The 17,654-nt window shown below is 55.7% G+C and overlaps 2 protein-coding genes across 5 annotated transcripts in view; one reads left to right on the forward strand and one right to left on the reverse strand.

The window, feature by feature from the left end:
• Positions 1 to 1,668: 1,668 nt before the first annotated feature.
• On the forward strand, positions 1,669 to 8,183 carry ATP4B (ATPase H+/K+ transporting subunit beta). The gene is made up of 7 exons (XM_025924717.2): positions 1,669 to 1,813; positions 2,510 to 2,638; positions 4,401 to 4,514; positions 4,626 to 4,825; positions 5,699 to 5,755; positions 6,991 to 7,089; positions 7,636 to 8,183. Exons 1-7 carry the CDS (start codon positions 1,702 to 1,704, stop codon positions 7,795 to 7,797), a joined length of 873 nt encoding a protein of 290 aa, XP_025780502.1. The 5' UTR covers positions 1,669 to 1,701; the 3' UTR covers positions 7,798 to 8,183.
• A 991-nt stretch (positions 8,184 to 9,174) lies between these two features.
• Positions 9,175 to 17,654, reverse strand: part of TFDP1 (transcription factor Dp-1) — a 40,219-nt gene continuing 31,739 nt past the window's right edge. For 3 of the 4 annotated variants that reach the window (XM_086707876.1, XM_086707868.1, XM_086707882.1), the window contains exons 6-12: positions 17,465 to 17,630; positions 16,984 to 17,127; positions 16,357 to 16,425; positions 14,581 to 14,732; positions 13,728 to 13,933; positions 12,982 to 13,057; positions 9,175 to 10,288 (exon numbers count right to left, since the gene is read on the reverse strand). In XM_086707876.1, coding sequence (XP_086564002.1) covers positions 10,141 to 10,288; positions 12,982 to 13,057; positions 13,728 to 13,933; positions 14,581 to 14,732; positions 16,357 to 16,425; positions 16,984 to 17,127; positions 17,465 to 17,630 — 961 coding nt within the window. In that variant the 3' untranslated portion in view covers positions 9,175 to 10,140. The remainder of the gene's footprint in view (positions 10,289 to 12,981; positions 13,058 to 13,727; positions 13,934 to 14,580; positions 14,733 to 16,356; positions 16,426 to 16,983; positions 17,128 to 17,464; positions 17,631 to 17,654) is intronic. The other variant, XM_086707890.1, reaches the window with a different exon arrangement.

Below are 17,654 nucleotides of genomic sequence, written 5' to 3' on the forward strand. Positions count from 1 at the left end.
ACTGATTTCTTTCCTCTGTCCCCTCCTTTATGCAGCTGAATCCATTCATTGAGCTTTTTATGTTCATTATTGTATTTTTTATATTTCCATTGGTTCTTCTTTGTATCTTCTGTTTCTTTCCTTAAACTTTCTTTTTGTTGAGACTATTTTTTTCTTTGTTTCACAGGTTTATGATTGCTCCCTCAAGCATTTTTATCACAACTGCCTTAAAATCTCTGATTCCAACAGCCTTATCACTTTGATATTGGCACCCTTTGATTGCCTTGTTTTAATTCATTTTGAAATCTTCCTGGTTCTTGACTAAAATACATGATTATCAGTTGAAACCTGGACATTTTCCTATCATTTAATCCTTCAGTTTTAGCTGGCTTTTTTTTTTATTCCACCCCAGCAGCAGAAGGGGGTGGGCCCCACCTCTTTTCTGCCAGGTGGGGGAGAAGTCTGGGCTCCCCACATCGTCTGGAGCCCGCTCTTTGTGGGGCATCTGTCGCATGTTCTCAGAGCATGCTGTGTGGGAGCCTCCCTCCCCTGCCTCTCCTCCCCGCAGGCACACATCCGGAGGGCACTGTGATCATGTGTGTGCAGTTCAGCCCACACTTTCTCACATCTGGGACTCCAGAGACTAAATGTGGATGGTTTCTTTCAACGACTTCTGGAAAGGATTCACTTCTTGCTCATTTCAAGGACATGTCTATACTTCCCAGGTGAGGGTGGCATTTATTCTGTGGGGACGGTCGCTTCTCTGTCTTCAGGCCCCGGCGGCTGGGGTCCCAGGCCCATGGACCGTGGGCAATTAGCAACCTAACGTCACTGTGTCTTACTGACCTGAAATCCCCAAGTTGTGAATGAGAACAGCATACGAAAGACACACAGATTTGGTCCATGAAAAAATTATGAGTCCAAGCTAAAATGGTGCTACTCCATCTGAATCTTTGGGGGCTCATTTTGCTAACAAACGAAATCATGTTAAAATCAGTCAGAACAACTGAAAAGAGCACTTTTCATTATTCTTCTTCCAAATGAAACAGTCAAATTTGGCCACAAATGTCCCCTCAGAGGGAAAACCTAGAGGGGACAGCAAATGAAATCCTAGGTCCTTGGGTACAATACCTGTTATTTTAATCAGGCTTTGACTTGGATATTTGTGAAAAGTCTTCTGTGGTACATTTGTCTCATGGCAGCGGTAGGTACCCCGGTGAGCAGATGTCACGGCCCCAGCTACATAAACCGCCAAGGTCTCCTGCCTCTGGTCCTGCGTCAGGGTGTTCAGGGGGCCTGCAGCCCTCTGGGCGGTCAGGCCGCCTTGGCAGGTCAGCTCACTCAGAAACTCGGCCCTGGGACAGGCAGCAGGAATCTACGGCCCGGTAATTCCAACGTGCTGTCAGCCCACGCGTGCCCCGGACATCACCGGGGTCCTAAAGCCAAAGGCACAGTCCACCAGGAGCCCCCGCTGGGTCAGAATCTGCATTTCAACAAGGTGCCAGGGGCCAGAGCAGACAAGGACTCGGCCAAGGGCATCCGGAGAGGAGGGGTGGCGAGGTGAGGAGGCATCTGATAGCCACTGTGTTTGGATAGCAAGGCGTGATCACGCCCTGGTTCTTTCCCCTGAGACTTGACCTTCAGGGGAGGAGACTATAAAACCCACAGGCCACCTTTCTCCCCTCAGGCCAGGTGTGGGGAGCTCCCTGATCCGCAGGGGCGATGGCGGCGCTGCAGGAGAAGAAGTCATGCAGCCAGCGGATGGAGGAGTTTCAGCGCTACTGCTGGAACCCGGACACCGGGCAGATGCTGGGCCGGACGCTGTCGCGGTGGGGTGTGTGCCCACGGGGACGGGGACATGGTGGGGTGGGGGGTGTGCCCGCGGGGATGGGGACGTGGTGGGGCGGGGGGTGTGCCCGCGGGGACGGGGACGCTGTGCCGCCCAGGCACCCAGGACCCAGGAGGCTGCCTGTCTCCAACCAGATAACCCAAAGGCCCATTTTGGCTCCAACGCCCCCCTGACAAAGTGGGATCATCTGAGAGCTGGCCGCAAAGGTTCAGCCACAGACTTGAGAACAGCATTTTTAAAGCTATGCTCCTAAAACTTAACGATTTTTATTTTTTTATTTAAAAAACTTTTTTTCATGTTTATTTATTTATTCTGAGAGTGAGACATAGCACAAGTGGGGAGGGGCAGAGAGAGGGAGACACAGAATCCAAACAGGCTCTGGGCTCTGAGCTGCCAGCACAGAGCTTGATGGACAGTTCGAACCCACGAACCGTGAGATCATGACCTGAGATGAAACTAAGCCAGATGCTTAACTGACTGAGCCACCCAAGCGCCCCAAAGTTATGATTTTTAAAGACTGTTAAGGGGTACGGAGCACCTCTTGGGTGAGGAGAACGTTCTAGAACCTGACAGACGTGATGGTTACACAGCACTGTGTGTGAATGCACTGTGAACACCACTGCCTTGTGCACTGAGGTGGTTAAACCTGCGGCTTTACACTGCACACCCCCCTCCCTGCAGTATGGATCAGCCTCTACTACGTGGCCTTCTACGTGGTGATGACCGCAATCTTTGCTCTGTGCATTTACACACTCATGTGCACAATCGACCCGTACACACCTGACTACCAAGACCAGCTAAAGTCACCAGGTAAGTGGGGCTCATGCCCGGACCCCAGGACCCAGTGCGTCAGGCCACATGCAGTCCGGGAGCCCCGGGCTCAGAACACAGACCCTCAGGAACAAAGCCCAGAGAGGCAATCAGGAGGGGCCACTCATGCCAGGGCCCAGGGCTCTGAGGGGGACACCCTCCCATCCCCGCTGGGGCCTCAGGGCTCAGAAGGGGGACACCCTCCCACCAGGGCCCCAGGACTCTAAAGGGGCCCCCCCAGGCATGGATAGCCCCTCAGCTTCTTTTGAGGACAGTGGCTCCAGTTATGGTCAGACTTTGGCTGTCGTTTTAATTGTTAAAACAGATTTGTTACAGGGACCATGTTCACATCGCTCACTTTAGATGCCGACAAAGGTGCACAGGGCCCGTCTGGGAGAAGGCACCGAGCAGGGAGGCTGAGGCCAGAGGAAAGGGCTTGGTGGGAGGAAAGGGCTTTTGTCTTGCACTGGACGCACGTCTGCACCGAGGCCTCTCCTGTTACCACGTCCACAAACACGAGCTCGGTTCAGAACACACTGTTCTCTAAGAGCAGCTGGTCTGCCGTCCCGTGTGGGGAAGGACGCTTGGAACAAAGGCCGAGCCCGGTGTCCGGAGTCACCTCTGGACCTAGCCCAGCTGCCTGCACAGACCAAACGAGAAAGGGCAGGGGGAGAGAGGGGAAGAAGAAGTGAAGGAGGAAAACGCACTTTCCAGCACAACTATGGAGATGCTCACCACTCGTGGGTGGCGTCCCTACACTTCCCACGGAAGCAATAGCCCGAGAAATGCCCAGTGGCCACACCGCTTCCTGTGGGAGGAAAGGAAAACCCAGCAGTGAGAGCCAGGGGGCGTGTGTTCCCCCAGGCAGGCCCCTCCACCCCAGGGGTCTTCGGGAAATCCTTTCACCCGGCATCACAACACCACAGTGCTCTACTGGGCGTTGTTTTTAGAGCCAGGCAACAGGTAAGCTCACGGTGGCCGCAGAACAGAGCGTGATGCGTGGCACACGTGCTTCCCCCGGAGCCCGGGGGGTGGGGGGGAGCAGCCACCACTGACACGCACAAACAGGCTGAGAGCGCCAGCAGAGAGGACCCTGTGCGGTGTGCCCACGCTCCCCTGGGTCAGATCCTCGCCAGGGTTTGACCTGAATCTGCACACAGACGTTGCGCCCACAGCATCCACGAAAGGACAGAACACCGGCTGACGTATCTAAAAAGTCCCCACGTCAAAGGAGCCAGCTTCATTCACACAGGGAAACAGCACGTGGTATCTGTGGACAGTTCGATGACGACACACTTACAACAGCATCGGGACACGGAAGGAGGAGAGTGGAATCTGGGTGGTGGGACCCCATTTATCCAATTTATGGCACACACAGGGTCGCGCGTCTGACGCTCACAGAAGTGAGGACGCCCAGCACACAGGCAACCACTGCCACTCCCTACACCTGTGCATCCTGACTTTTTGTACAATTAACATGTTGTCAATTGCTTTTAATCAAAACCAGTGAAGATTTTTCAAATGTGTATTCAAATACAACTCCGCCTAGCGTGGTTCCGACAAGTCGGGCAGGGCTCCTGTGGAGCCACTGTTGCGGAGGACACGCAGACACTGTCCCCTCGCACGGGGACCCCTGAGGACTGCAGCAACCCATGCTTGGCCACCGGGCCAGACAGCGGTGTGTGGGAGTCTGCAGCACGTGGCTGGGTGTGACCAACACCTTGGGGGGAACTGAGTCACACGCGTCCTGCTCTCTTCCCAGGGGTGACCTTGAGGCCAGATGTCTACGGGGACAAGGGCCTGGACATTTCCTACAATGTTTCCGACAACAGGACCTGGGTGGACCTCGTGCACACCCTCCACACCTTCCTGGCAGGTGAAGTTTAACAAGCTTCCAGCCTCTGCTTTTCCCGCTTCCAAGACAATTTCGTGGAGGGGCCTGGGCTATGCCCCCCTCCAGCCAGCCCCAGTGCACGTGTCCCCGCAGGCTACTCGCCAGAGTCCCAGCAGGACAGCATCAACTGCACCTTTAAGGAGTACTTCTTCCAGGAAAAGTTCATGGCCCCCAACCACACCAAGTTCTCCTGCAAGTTCACAGCAGACATGCTGCAAAATTGCTCAGGGCTGGTGGACCCCAACTTCGGCTTCGCAGAAGGAAGGCCGTGCTTTGTGATTAAAATGAACAGGGTGAGTCCTGAGGGCCCCTGTGGAGATGGCCGTGGCATGGAGGCCGGGGGTCTGGCCCTCACGTGACCCACGTGCCCCTGTCCACGGTGGCGGGGCTGGGACGCGCACCGCTGCCCCCTCCCGCTCTGTTCCTATGCTCAGCGTGCCCTGAGCTTCCCCCCCAATACGACCTGAAAACAGCTCACACAGCAGCAGCACCTCGACACTGGGCAGCAGAGTCCAGCTCGTGTGCACAACAGCTCGACAGCAGCCGGGCCACATACAGGTGCTGGGAGGGCACCCGGACACAATCCAGAGCAGAGGTTTTCAATATGGGCCAGGGACCCTCTGCCAGGCATGAGGGAGGCTGGACAGGCCAGTGTGAGAGCCGAAGGAGAGCACAGCCCATGCAGCCTCGGTGCAGGGGACGGGAACATCCCACCAGAGGCTGACGGCGGCGGGAGGGCCGGGGTGTCTGCTCCATACTGGGCGACAGGTGCGGTCTGGGGACTCCCCACACCTGCCGAGTGCTATTTATCTCCCTTCCCGAGAGACGGGGAGGCCACGAGTGTGTGCCCTGCACACGCTCCTGGGTCCCTGCTGGGTCTCGTCACCGCCTGGCAGGGGAAGGGCGTGCAGGGAGGGCAGTACTGCCCTGGGCACCAGGCACAAGGAGGTACATCCAAAGGCCGAGACCCCAGGAGGCTGAAAGAGCATGACATGGGAGCAGCACAGGTGAGCTGCGGGCGGCGGGGGCAGCTGCCGCGCCCGCTCCAGGGCCCCACGGAGCACCAGGGAGTGGCTCTGCGGGCGGTGACAATGGAGCCCCAGGCCGGACAGGCCCTTCACACACACAGCCGGCAGGAGTGCTACAAGGATGCCCTTCCCTTCCAGATCGTCAAGTTCCTCCCCAGCAACAGCACGGCGCCCAGGGTGGACTGCGCCTTCCTGGTGAGTGCGCGGCCGCGGCGGTGGAGCCACTTCTCCCCAAGCTCCTCTCAGCCGCCAGCCCAACCGTCCGGATTCACAGTCGCACCAACCGTCACAAACCATCACTTAGAGCAGCTTCATTAAGGGCACAAAAACCGAGTAAGAAAAACAGTGTATCGTTGTTACTGTTCTGCTTCCAGAAGCGTCTGGAACAGTACGTTACTAACGCGCTTCAAAGTATTTGGTGGCAGTTTAGAAAAAACCGAGGTACCTTTTTACGGTTTTTTTCTCTTATTTACTTACACGTATGCCAGGTGACCAACAGCCATGGATGTTTAACAGCATACGTGTTCAGGCTCCTAAGAGTTGGCATGAATTCACTCCAGTTTTTCTAAAAACCAGCTTTTTAAAAATTTTTTCATTTACCTATTTTGAGAGAGAGAGAGAGAGAGCGCGCGCACGCACACAGGGGAGGGGCAGAGAGAGAGGGAGAATCCCAAGCAGGCTCCACACTGTCAGCACAGAGCCCGAAGCAGGGTTCCATGTCACAAACTATGAGACCACGACCTGAGCCAAAATCAAGAGTCAGACGCTTAACTGGCTGAGCACCCCCCTCCCCGCCTCCCGCTGCAAAACCAGTTTTCAAGCACAAAAAAACAGACTGCTTCCGTTCATCATTATTTTCTAAAGCTTGTTTCCCTGGTGGCTGCGACAGGAGGCTCCCTTAGGGCAGCGCCTACCTCCAGGGCCTGTCTCTTGTGGGCGAGTCCCTGGCTCGCTCTGGGCCCTCCTGTAGTCACTCGACCACACATGTAGGCCAACCTGAGCTTTAACAGACACCAAAGTGTTCTCCATCTGTGTTCTGACGAAATCCAGCCACCCGCCAGGCAGTTTGCAGACTCTGACAATGACGAGAAACGAGAAAGCAGTGCTTACCCCAGACTGTCACGCAAACTTTTGGCCAGTTTTGGCAAAACCGGCCCACCCAGCCTCTCGGCTTTCACTCCCGTATACGGACAGACCAGCACATTCTTCACTCTGATAGGTCACCAAAGTGACCTTAGTTTGGCAAACTAATAGGTTATGTGCCCAATGGGATCTCAGTACTGATCCTAAAGACCAGATCTGGTCTCTGGTAACTGCACATGAACTGTTAGCGTGCACACACACACAGACAACCAGGCAGGACACACACAAGCTGCATGCACATGTACCCAGCTCCTGCCTCACCCAGGTGGTGGCCTCTCTGTCCCCAGGACCAGCAAAAGGATGCCCAGCCCCTGCAGGTGGAGTACTTCCCACCCAACGGCACCTTCAGCCTCCACTACTTCCCTTACTACGGGAGCAAAGCACAGGTAGGCCTGCCACCAGCCGCAGAACCGTCTCAAAGTTAGCAACGTGCTCGGCGTGAGGACAGCCGTCAACATTCACCTGCACTGCAAACCAGGCTGCCTCAGCCCATCCTGACCACACAGCTCTCTGGGCACTTCCCAAACCCACCGCCCGTAACTACCGGAAAGCACAAGGCTCTCACACAAAACATAAATATCAAACCTAATTCTTCTACCTTCCGAGCACTTCCCAAATCCTGTTGGGACACCACATATCCATTTTGAAGCACTTCCTCCAAGTCTCTTAATTTTTCCTGTTTTAAACTAATTTTCATCAAGTACAATTTGAGGCCAACTTTGTCACTGGTGCTGTCTCACCCCCCAGACCGACTCTCCTCGTTCCTACATGGAGAGAGACCCCTCTGTCCCTGTGAGTTCTGGCACACAGCAGAGCGTGTGAGGGCAGCCATGCTCAGATAGGGCAGGCGGGCACTGCCTCCAAGCAGCCCACCCAGATGTCTGCCACAGTTTCTAACTCTCGCTTCCTCCCGTCTTCCCACATTGTTCCAGCCCCACTACAGCAACCCTCTGGTCGCTGTAAAACTTCTCAACGTCCCCAGAAACACGGAGGTCCTCATCGTGTGCAAGATCCTGGCCGATCATGTAACATTTGACAACCCCCACGATCCCTACGAGGGGAAGGTGGAGTTCAAGCTCAAAATCCAGCAGTAGAGAGCAGGGCGCCCGGCCGCCAAGCACTGGAAACCAGCCCAGAGCCGCAGGCCGTGACCTGTAAGCACTTAGCACTGGAGTTGACGGCTTCTCGCTAAGTCTTCTCTGCTCCTTGACACAGAATTCGTAGTGAGGATCAAAACGCTGGGCCAACACGATGACCCCGAGGCAGTGGTTACCCACTAACGAGACCCAGATACTCGCCCCAGGCGAACTTCTCTCTCCTTACTGTGCCTCAGCTTCCCTGACCTCTGCGATCTCCTGGGACCCGCGTCAGCAAGAAACACGCCTCACGAGGACGGATGATCGGAAGGCTTGCTTTTAAAGACACAATTCCTACCCTGTACAAATAAAGCACATTAAAGTCACACTTTGCTCTACATACAACAGTCACGTCTTTCCTGATAAGGGGAAAAATAACAAAAAAGTCACTTTTTCTTTAAGAAGCCTCTTCTTAAAGTTTCAATCCCAAGTCAGGGAAATCAGACTATGCTGGGGAGCCAGAGCTCTGGCTGGTAAGGAGGGGTGGCGAGCAGGTGGCGGGTGGGGCAGAGCAAACCCCAGAGGGAGTCAGGGCGCTGCGGTCGCCAAGGGGCACGCCTCCGCCTCTGCCAGCTGCTCTAGAAAAACCTGGAGCATTGTGGCCAAACAAGCCCCCTGTCCCAGAGCAACCCCGCCTCCCACCCTAGTATCGCATGCGACCTGGTGTCTTACTCCCATGCAAGCACCCCACACGTTGTCTGGGGGTCCCGCCCACACACAGCAGGCAAAGGGCGCCAGAACTCAGTGGCCCCCTGGCCCTCAGGGCAGTTGAGGGAAGTCATGACCGGCCAGAGCAGGCAGGTGGCCACATCCACCCACGGGACTGTGGGCTGCCTTGCAAGGCCTGTGGCTTCAAAACACTGGTGGGTTTTCTCAGCTGGTTCAAGTTAAGATGGTGAACTGTCCTTTCTTCTCTGACGATCTTTTTTTTTTTTTTAATTTTTTTTTTTTTTTCAACGTTTATTTATTTTTGGGACAGAGAGAGACAGAGCATGAACGGGCGAGGGGCAGAGAGAGAGGGAGACACAGAATCGGAAACAGGCTCCAGGCTCTGAGCCATCAGCCCAGAGCCTGACACGGGGCTCGAACTCACGGACAGCGAGATCGTGACCTGGCTGAAGTCGGACGCTTAACCGACTGCGCCACCCAGGCGCCCCTCTTCTCTGACGATCTTATTCTTTCTGAGACTCAATAGCCCACAACCTGTCCCAGCTCTGAGGACGCAGGAGGAGGGTGAGGGGTGCTCTGTGCGCGGCCCGGTGACTGTCCTCGCTCAGCGAGAAGACACACGCTGCAGCTTCCGCACAATAATCGTGAATTAGAGGAACACGGAGCTGGTTTAAAATGCCCATGCGCGTTTTATTAATAAAAACTAACAGTGCCGAGTTAAACAAGTCAAACAATTAAAGTCTCTTTATATTCCATAAAATATTACAGAAAAGTTTATTTGTGTTTCAATAAAAAGACTATTGTTGTAGAACAGGCAGCTAACAGCAACTGTGCGGTTAATGGTTCTTTGTGAATAAATTTTAAAAGGGACTACTGCCTGTCCTGAAATTCCGTTTCTTTTTATAAAAAAAGAACTATTAAAAATGATTGACAAATTTTGAGTTAAAAAACTGTTAGAACATTCTCTATATTTAATGTCAACTTTATCGTAGATTATAGGAAGATGCTCACGAAACAAATACGACGTTTGTTTCCGTTTGCGTCTTTAGACGACAGACGTGTAGGTGTGTAAACAACTATATAGTAAAGTCTGCAGACGCTGCCTGTGAGAAATCAGGCAGGCCTCACCGCAAGCCGCACGCCGCTCCAAGCCCTCCAGTTTTCGTAGCTGCACCAGCACGGCAGTGAACTTTTACCAAACAAAACAAAAACAAATAAAGAACTTCGCAATTTGCTGCAACATAGAGGAAAAAAAAAATGAACGAACTTGATGGAGTCACACAGTCAATATAATTTAAGGGAAAATAAAGTCCTAATACAATTCGTGGCCCAAGGCTGAAGAGCAGGGCTCGGCCGGCACCGTCCGCGGCTGCCGGCAGGCTGTGGGAGGAGGCACACTCAGCAAGAACCAAGGGGCAAAGTGAACTCTGAGCTACAGACAGACAACGCAAACAAGATCCTGGACAGCGGAGAGAGGCCCTGCGTCGTGGCCGGCGCCCCAGCGCGCCCCAAGCCCCCGCGGAACGCAGCCCTCGCCCGCTCTGGCGTCTCCTCGGGAGGGGCCAAGGAGGAACCCAGCCCACACCAAAAGCAGTCTCTCCCGACGCGGACTGTCAGGGCCGGCCGCGGGTGTCAGTCCTCCTCCTCATTCTCATTGAAGTCGTCGTCCTCCTCCTCGTCCTCCCCGACGTACGACACGGGGGTCTCCACCCGGGAGCCGCTGTACTGGGACCCGCTGGAGCTCGTGGCCAGCACGCCATCCGCACCATTGGTCAGGTCGCTGCGGGAACGAGGAGACAAGGCGGTCAGCAGCACGCAGCCCGAGTGGGGTGCCCCCACGTCCACTCCCGCCGAGGTGGCACTTCACCCCAAGCCCCTCCTCAAGACACAGATCACCGCACACGAGGCAACGCCGGCAGGGCCACAATATCTGTCATGACATCACAAACCAAGCCCCGATGGGCATAAACTGGAAACCACAGGTCCTTCTTCCAGGCCTTGTGCTTGTGACCTCCTGGATCTCCAGGAGGGAGGGGACAACAGGTGAGGAAAAAGGGGCCCCAAAAAGGACATGGAGCCCTCCAAAGCAAGGCATTCCAGATGGCAGCGCACAGGGGTGCCCAGCGAGTTGTGTGTGCATGTGTTATGTGCATGGCTATGTATGTGTGTGCACATGTATGCACATGTGTGACTGTATGTGGTTGTATATGCATGTGCATAGTTGTGTGTGCACATTTATGTACGTATGTGGTTGTGCGTGGTTGTATATGCACATTGTGTGTGCATGCATGCGTGTGGTTGTGTGCACATGTATACATATATGTGGTTGTATATGCACGTGTGTAGTCATGTGCACGTGTGGTCGCATGCGTGCATGTGTACTGCCTTGCGATGGTATATACATGCACTTGTGTGTGCGTGCGTGTGTAAAGGACACCCCAGGCCCACACTCCACTGCCACCACCACCACCCTCTGCCCTGTACCGTGTGGAGCCCTGGGAGCAGAGCTGTAATAGGAGTCTCACACACTCTGCAAGCTGAACTTCCAGGAACAGCCCCCAGGACCCCACACATTCTACCATTTCAGGACATGGCACTTTCTGAAGGCCAGTGGGGTCGGCAGGGCAGGGAGCAGGGGCGCAGAGAGGTGGAGTCACAGGGCTGGGTGCTGGAGGGAAGCAGGGCTGCTCAGACGTGCGTCTGGAACCCATCTATGTTGGCACTGGGCCCTGAGAGTCTCAGCAGGGGACACGTAATCATCTCTGGCTGTCCCATGGGGTGTGAGGGGGGTGACTATTGGCACCTGGGCCCAAGGGTGCCACCAAACACATCAACAAGGCACCGGGCAGCATGCAGGACAGTCATCTAGCCCCAAATGGCACCAGTGCCTCAGGCAAGACCCTGGCCTAGAACAGAGAGATTTTAAAAACTGGGGTCCTGAGGAAACACTTCTGGGTTCAGGCGGCCCCTGGCACAGAGTGGGTCAGACACAAGGCAGCAGACACGGTCCTGGGGCCCCGAAAAGTGACTGCCCACACCCACTAAGAGGTGCACACACCCGTGTGACCTGCTCAGACACTTGTTGTCAAAAGTCACTGTGATTCCTTGGTATTTGGGTCTAGCAACAAGAAAAGTATCCTAAGAGACATCAGACACTAAAGGGATTCCAGCCTGCAACGCAGAGCTGCACAGAGATCCCCCAGATTCTGGCCGGTCACCTCCCGCAAGCATGCGGGACTCAGGTACCCCTCCGCCACCAGCCTAGAAGGCCTGCAGCTGCCTTGAGAGCACAGGACGTGGGGGCAGAGCTGTGCAGGACACGCGTTTTAGGCAAGGAACGACTGCCAAGGGTGGCTCTGGTGGGCCAGCGTGGACGGGGCCCTGAGGGCACTGCCCCCACCTCTGCCCCAGGCCAGAGCTGGGGCACGGCGATGCTTTTCTCTAACGCGCAAGCAGACATGCCCCTCGCTAGTTAGGATTTGTTCGCACGGTGCGATGAGGACCATTCATCATTATGCTCTTTGACAAAGGAACCCCACAACTGGGAAACCCAGCCTCGCAAACATCAGAAAAGGCCAAAAATTTAGCCCTAAAGCTGCTTCAAACTGCAGCCTCTTTTCTAAGTGGGAACCACCCAACTGCCCAGCAAATTACTGCGCTTTTGTAAACGTCAGGCTGGTGTTTACGTTGGTTTTTCTTCTGAAATGGTAATGGCTTTGCTTCCCTCATGTAAAAGCTGATGTGAGTCTCTGAAACTTTAATCAGTAAAAACAATTTCACGAACATGAAAAGCTAAAAAATACCCAAATTCTGCCTCTTGCAATAACTGGTTATCAGCATCACACAGACTACTGCACACACGCACACACATGCACACACGCACATGCACATAGGCAGAGGGAGGGAGCTGACCTCCACCTAACCCTGACCGGGGCCAGACACCCCACCAAAGACTTCAGTGCAGGTGCCACAGAACCCAGGAGTTGCGTGATGGCCACAGAAAGCTACACTGTCCTTTATCAGATCAGATCCATCCCACTTGGTTGAACCTACAGACTGCTTGTCTACCTTATATTTTAAAAAATTTAACATTTATCATTATGTAGGACTGACAGAAGGTAATCTGGGTAACGTGTAACCTAATATACCATGAAAGTTAATAAAACCCTGTTTTGTCAATACTTAGAGAAAAAATTACATTAATCTTTAAAAACCTAAGATAAATACCCAGGAACAACATAATTCTGTTCCGTGGGACGGCTGGACCAAAGACTAACACCCAATGGTTTAAATAATAAAGCTCCTTTAGTGACACACAAAAACTACTACAGTAAATGGCAAATTGAAGAGAGCAGGGAACAAAATTCTGTGCACATTGTGGCCCCAAGTGTGTTAAGAGGCAACAACAGGGTTGTGTTGTGAGCTGTGCCTGGCCTGCGTGTGGGGTCCCGCCCCGTCCAGAGCCGCGGTCACCTGGCAGAAAGCCTCGTGCCGTTGGAGGTGGACACCGATGTGACGAACACCCCTCCGATCGATCCCTGAGCCATCTCTGAGAAGAGAAGAAAACGCAGCAAAGGTCACAGGTGGAGGCTCGCACTGCAACCAGGCGGCCACAGGCCGGAGGGCCGGTCCCCCGAGCACCTTCCTCCCCAAGAGGGACCAACCGTGACTGCCGGCTTGAGTGGGTGTGCCAGAGTGTAGCCAGTGCCAGGGACTTGTCCAGGGCCCTGGGGGGCGGCAGGTGCCCAGCGGTCCAATCCAGCCCAGCACCTCTGGGGGACAGCCCCCGCCACAGCTCTTTCACCACAAAGCCCCTTCCCTCTGTGGCCACGGCCCTGGTGCTCAGCAGAGAAGTCCCCAGAAGGGAAGGCAGTGGGAGGACCAGGGCTCAGCTCACCAGGCACACAGCTCCTCGCCCCTGAGTCAGGAGGAGGCCACGCTGGGTCACCTGGCAGGGGGCACCGACAGCCCTCTGGGGGTCGGGGGGGCCGTCCTGCCTGCGAGACCTCCAGCCCCACCCCACTTGCACACAGAAGGTGAAACCCTTAGCACCTTCATCGCGTCAACTACACTGGCAAAGCCACAGCACGCCGCTGTGGCCTCCCCATGCCACGCTCCCCCTACCCCCACAGCCCCAGCCCTCCCGCCCAGGCCGTCCCTGCTCTCGCCAGACGTCCTGGGCTAGGGTGGGGCCCCCGTGGCTCGCGGACATGACTGACCTGTCACATAGGGCTCCAGTGCCTTGGGCACCAGGCTCCTCGCTGTCTTCAGGTCCTGGGCAGAGCAGGTGCCAGATTCCAGGCCGCAGGCCATTCCCATGCGCTTCAGCACCTCAACGTCGTCGTGGATCTCAAACGTGTTGTCAAAGTTGAACAGGTACTCGAACCTGGGGACAGTCACCCCCAGAAAGGGAGTCACCTGCCATCTTCAAGACAGGGAGGGGCAGGAGTGGCTCCAGTCCCCTCAGCGGGAACGCCCCTCACCCCAACCTCACTTGGGCCCCTTTTCATCTGCTGTCCTGCCAAACCCACGGGCTCCACTCTGCGCTGCCCGCAGCACCCCCCCACAATGAACGCGCTCTCTGGATGTTTAAACAGGTGTGCTAGTAACAACACCTCAGACTTTATCTGTTTCCCTTTTATGTATTTTTAAAATGTTTATCCATTTATCTTGAGAGAGGGAGAGAGAGTGTGAATGGGGAGGGGCAGAGAGAGAGGGAGAGAGAGTTCCAAGCAGGCTCCCTGCTGTCAGCAGAGCCTGATGCAGGGCTCAAACTCGTGAACCCCAAGATCATGACCTGAGCCGAGACCTAGAGTCAGACGCTCACCCTACTAAGCCCCCCAGGGGCCCCTGTTTTCCTTTTAAAAGACAAATGTTTATAACCAGGGATGTGAGAAATGAGTCTGTACCTTAATTATGCTAAAAGACTGTACTTAATCAGAGTTAGTACTTGTACAAACGAGCAAGCAGACGCACTCCGTCTTTCCTAACTGTGAGGGTGGCATCCTCCACTCCGACCTGAGCCTCAGCTGGGACCTGGGGGGGTGGGGGGGCCCTCCGGGGACTACCTACTTGTCATTGGAAATGCTGCAGTCGATGACAGTCTTCTTGCTGGTGTTGACGATGATGAAAGGCAGGTGGATGACCGAGTTTGGGGGGGGCGGCCGGCTGGCTTGCTGCTCTGCCTGGCGGTTCCTCTGCACCAGGTTCTTGAAGGCAATTTGCTACAAAAGAGGAGCCACCGCCAGCCGCTCACACCAGCTGCCTCGATCTAAGGCCTTGTCCACAGGAGTCCCCGACGACCCCACCCCCGGCCGCACAGCACAGAAACAAGGGTCGGCCCCTTGAGAGGTCAGAGAGGACAGTGGGTGGGGAGGGGGGGGCGGGGAGGGGATCAGGGCCCAGCAGAAAAAGCACACCCTGAAGAAAAGCACACACCCTGAGGAGAACGGATGCAGGCGCTCACAGCTCTAAGACAGAAACATCCCCAGGACCAGCCTGTCCCCTGTATGCACCCACCCCAGAAGGCAGACATGCAGCCACACATCCAGAACCTCCCAGAGGAGCAAACGCCAGCACACCGCCGGGGCAGGGCTCTCTGGGGGCACAGGTGCTCAGCCCCAAAATGACAGCACCTTCAGGATGACCCTCCCGCTGCTGTGGCAGAAAGCGCCCCTCCCTCCCCAGCTGGCCTGGTGCCTCGGTGCTCACCGAGCAGAAGGATGAGGGCGGGGGGTGCTGCTTTCCCGCCTTCCTGCCCAGCAAAGCATTCCCACCACAGGAGACCTCCTCTGGGGCGAAGGAGACACCGAGGCTCAGGTAGGGTGCCCCCACACCCAGACCGCCCAGCGGGACAATACGTACAGCCTCCGCCGTGGTCTGCAGGTGCGGGGCCAGCAGGCATCCCAACCTCCCTGCCGGCCCCTCCTGGACTTTTCCCTGTTCAGAGATCTCCCAACCTCAGCTGCTGGGCCTGTCTGTCCTGAGACCTCCCTACACTTCCCCCCAGGGTCCCAGGGCTCCCCCACACCCTCCAACCTGACCACAGGGCCTGTGGTCTCACTGCCCTTGGGGTGCAGGGCACCTCAATAAATCACCAAGTTATCTTCCCTTTCCTGACCACCCAGCACTTCTGTGGCAGCTGACCTCCCTGCACTGGACTCCTCCCCGCTCCCAGGGCCCAGCCAGACGGCCCCAGCACCACAGCCTCAATCCAGGGACTGGCCACCCCTCCAGCAAGCTCTGTTTCTCCTTCCAACCCAGAGAGACATCTCCAGGACCTTACAGGGACAAGGGCCCTACCTGTGGACATCTCTGCAGGTGCAGGGGACGGTGCCACCCACCGACCACGGGTGCTGACCTCTGACCCACACTCGCCATCACACCCCAGAACGTGCTTCGTACCTGTCCTAGGGAAGGCTCATGTGCTACCCTCCAAAGTGCATCCCTCCTGCCACTTAGACTCTGTGACAACCAGCACACACACTACACATTTGCTCACACGCACTCTCTCTGGGAACAAGGCCCACATCTAGAGTTCACGTCCGCGACGCCTGTGCAGGAGCCCAGTGGGTGCATTCAAACTCTCAAAGCAGAGATTTCACGAACGGGATCCCTTCTTACCCACTGAGGACCCGCTCCGAGGCTGCGGGCAGTACGACCCTGCTTGCACTACGTCTCCTATTCGTGCACCTGTGACAGAGTCCGTTAAGCGAGGTGCATGACACACAGCGCTCAGGACAACACTGGTGAGCCGTGTGAACGCGCCCTCCCGCCCTCTGTCCTGCACGTGAGCTGGCCAGGAAACCATGTGGGCGTAGGGGTGCTTGCTGCGAGCAGGGCCATTACCTGCAGGATGAGCTCCTGAAGCTGAGACTGCTTCTGCTTTATCCTTTCCAGCCTCCTCTGCCGCTCCACCTTCAAGACAAAGACCACACCGTCACAACGCATCTGACAGTGTCCCCGCAGGACAGGCCTGCCAGGAATCTCCTGGCGGGGAAACAGTCTAGAAGGGACATGGCCCGTGGGATGGGACACGGGGGTGTTTCTTCAGTCTCAGAACAACACACCCTTCTCTGTCTTCTCTCGTTTTCTGGACACGGTTGATATAAAACTCAAATCCCACAAGCCAGGACTCAGAATTTACCTCCGCTGGGTGCACCGCCCTCGACTGGGCTGGGGCCCACAGAGCACAGACGAGCTGGATGGGTCACACACCAACATCTGGCGGGCAAGCGGGAGGCACAGGGAAGTGGCGGACCCCTGGTCCAGGCAAGGCACACACAACACCACACCCCGAGCGGGCACCCCCGGAGCACCCACAACACCAGAACCCGAGCAGGCACCCACGGGGCACCCACAGCACCAGACCCCAAGCGGGCACCCACGGGGCACCCACACAAACGTCTGCACCAAACGCGCTGCTCTGGGGTACACCTACAGGGCACCATGGAAAATAATGTGTCAGCCACATACCTCTAGATTCTGACATTCCTGAGCCGAGTTGGTGGGCAGACCAATCCATTTGATCTCCTTTTTCTCCTTAGAGATGATGTTCATGGCCATCAGCACATTTAAGGCGTCATAGACTCGTCGTCTTATGTTCTTCTGGTCATAAGCCTGGGGAGGGCAGAGCAGGAGTTTTCCAGACCATCCAGAACAGTTCCCAGGGAAACACCTCAACAGCAGACCCGGACACACTCAAGATGGTACGCAGCAACCCGCCAGCGGTGGTGAGTCACTCACTCCTCGTGTCCCCACGTAATGTGAAGGGAGAGTCAGAGCCCACGCACGACTGGATCTGGGGCGAGAGGGCCCTGCACCCCAGGTAGGTCAGGAACACTCTTCAGTGTGGTTCTCTGACTCGTGTGTGTGTGTGTGTGTCTCAAATTGCTTCAGAAAACACCAGCGGGCGCCGTGAGACACCAGGCCTCCCCGCCACGCAGCACACACTCACAGATTCATTCGGTAGGATGTGGTTGTCGGCGGCACTGAACTCGGCAACCAGCTCGTCGGCCACCTCGTTGTAGGACGTGGTCCCCTTCCTCTGCACCTTCTCACAGACTTTCATGGAGAAGTGTCGCAGGCCCTTCCCGTTCTTCTCCCCTTTCCGGTGCCGCTTCCTTCAAAACACAGAGGAATGGCAG

The sequence above is a fragment of the Puma concolor genome, chromosome A1, assembly GCF_028749965.1.
Source record: "Puma concolor isolate L17-30 chromosome A1, mPumCon1.1.hap2, whole genome shotgun sequence".
Classification (NCBI taxonomy): domain Eukaryota; kingdom Metazoa; phylum Chordata; class Mammalia; order Carnivora; family Felidae; genus Puma; species Puma concolor.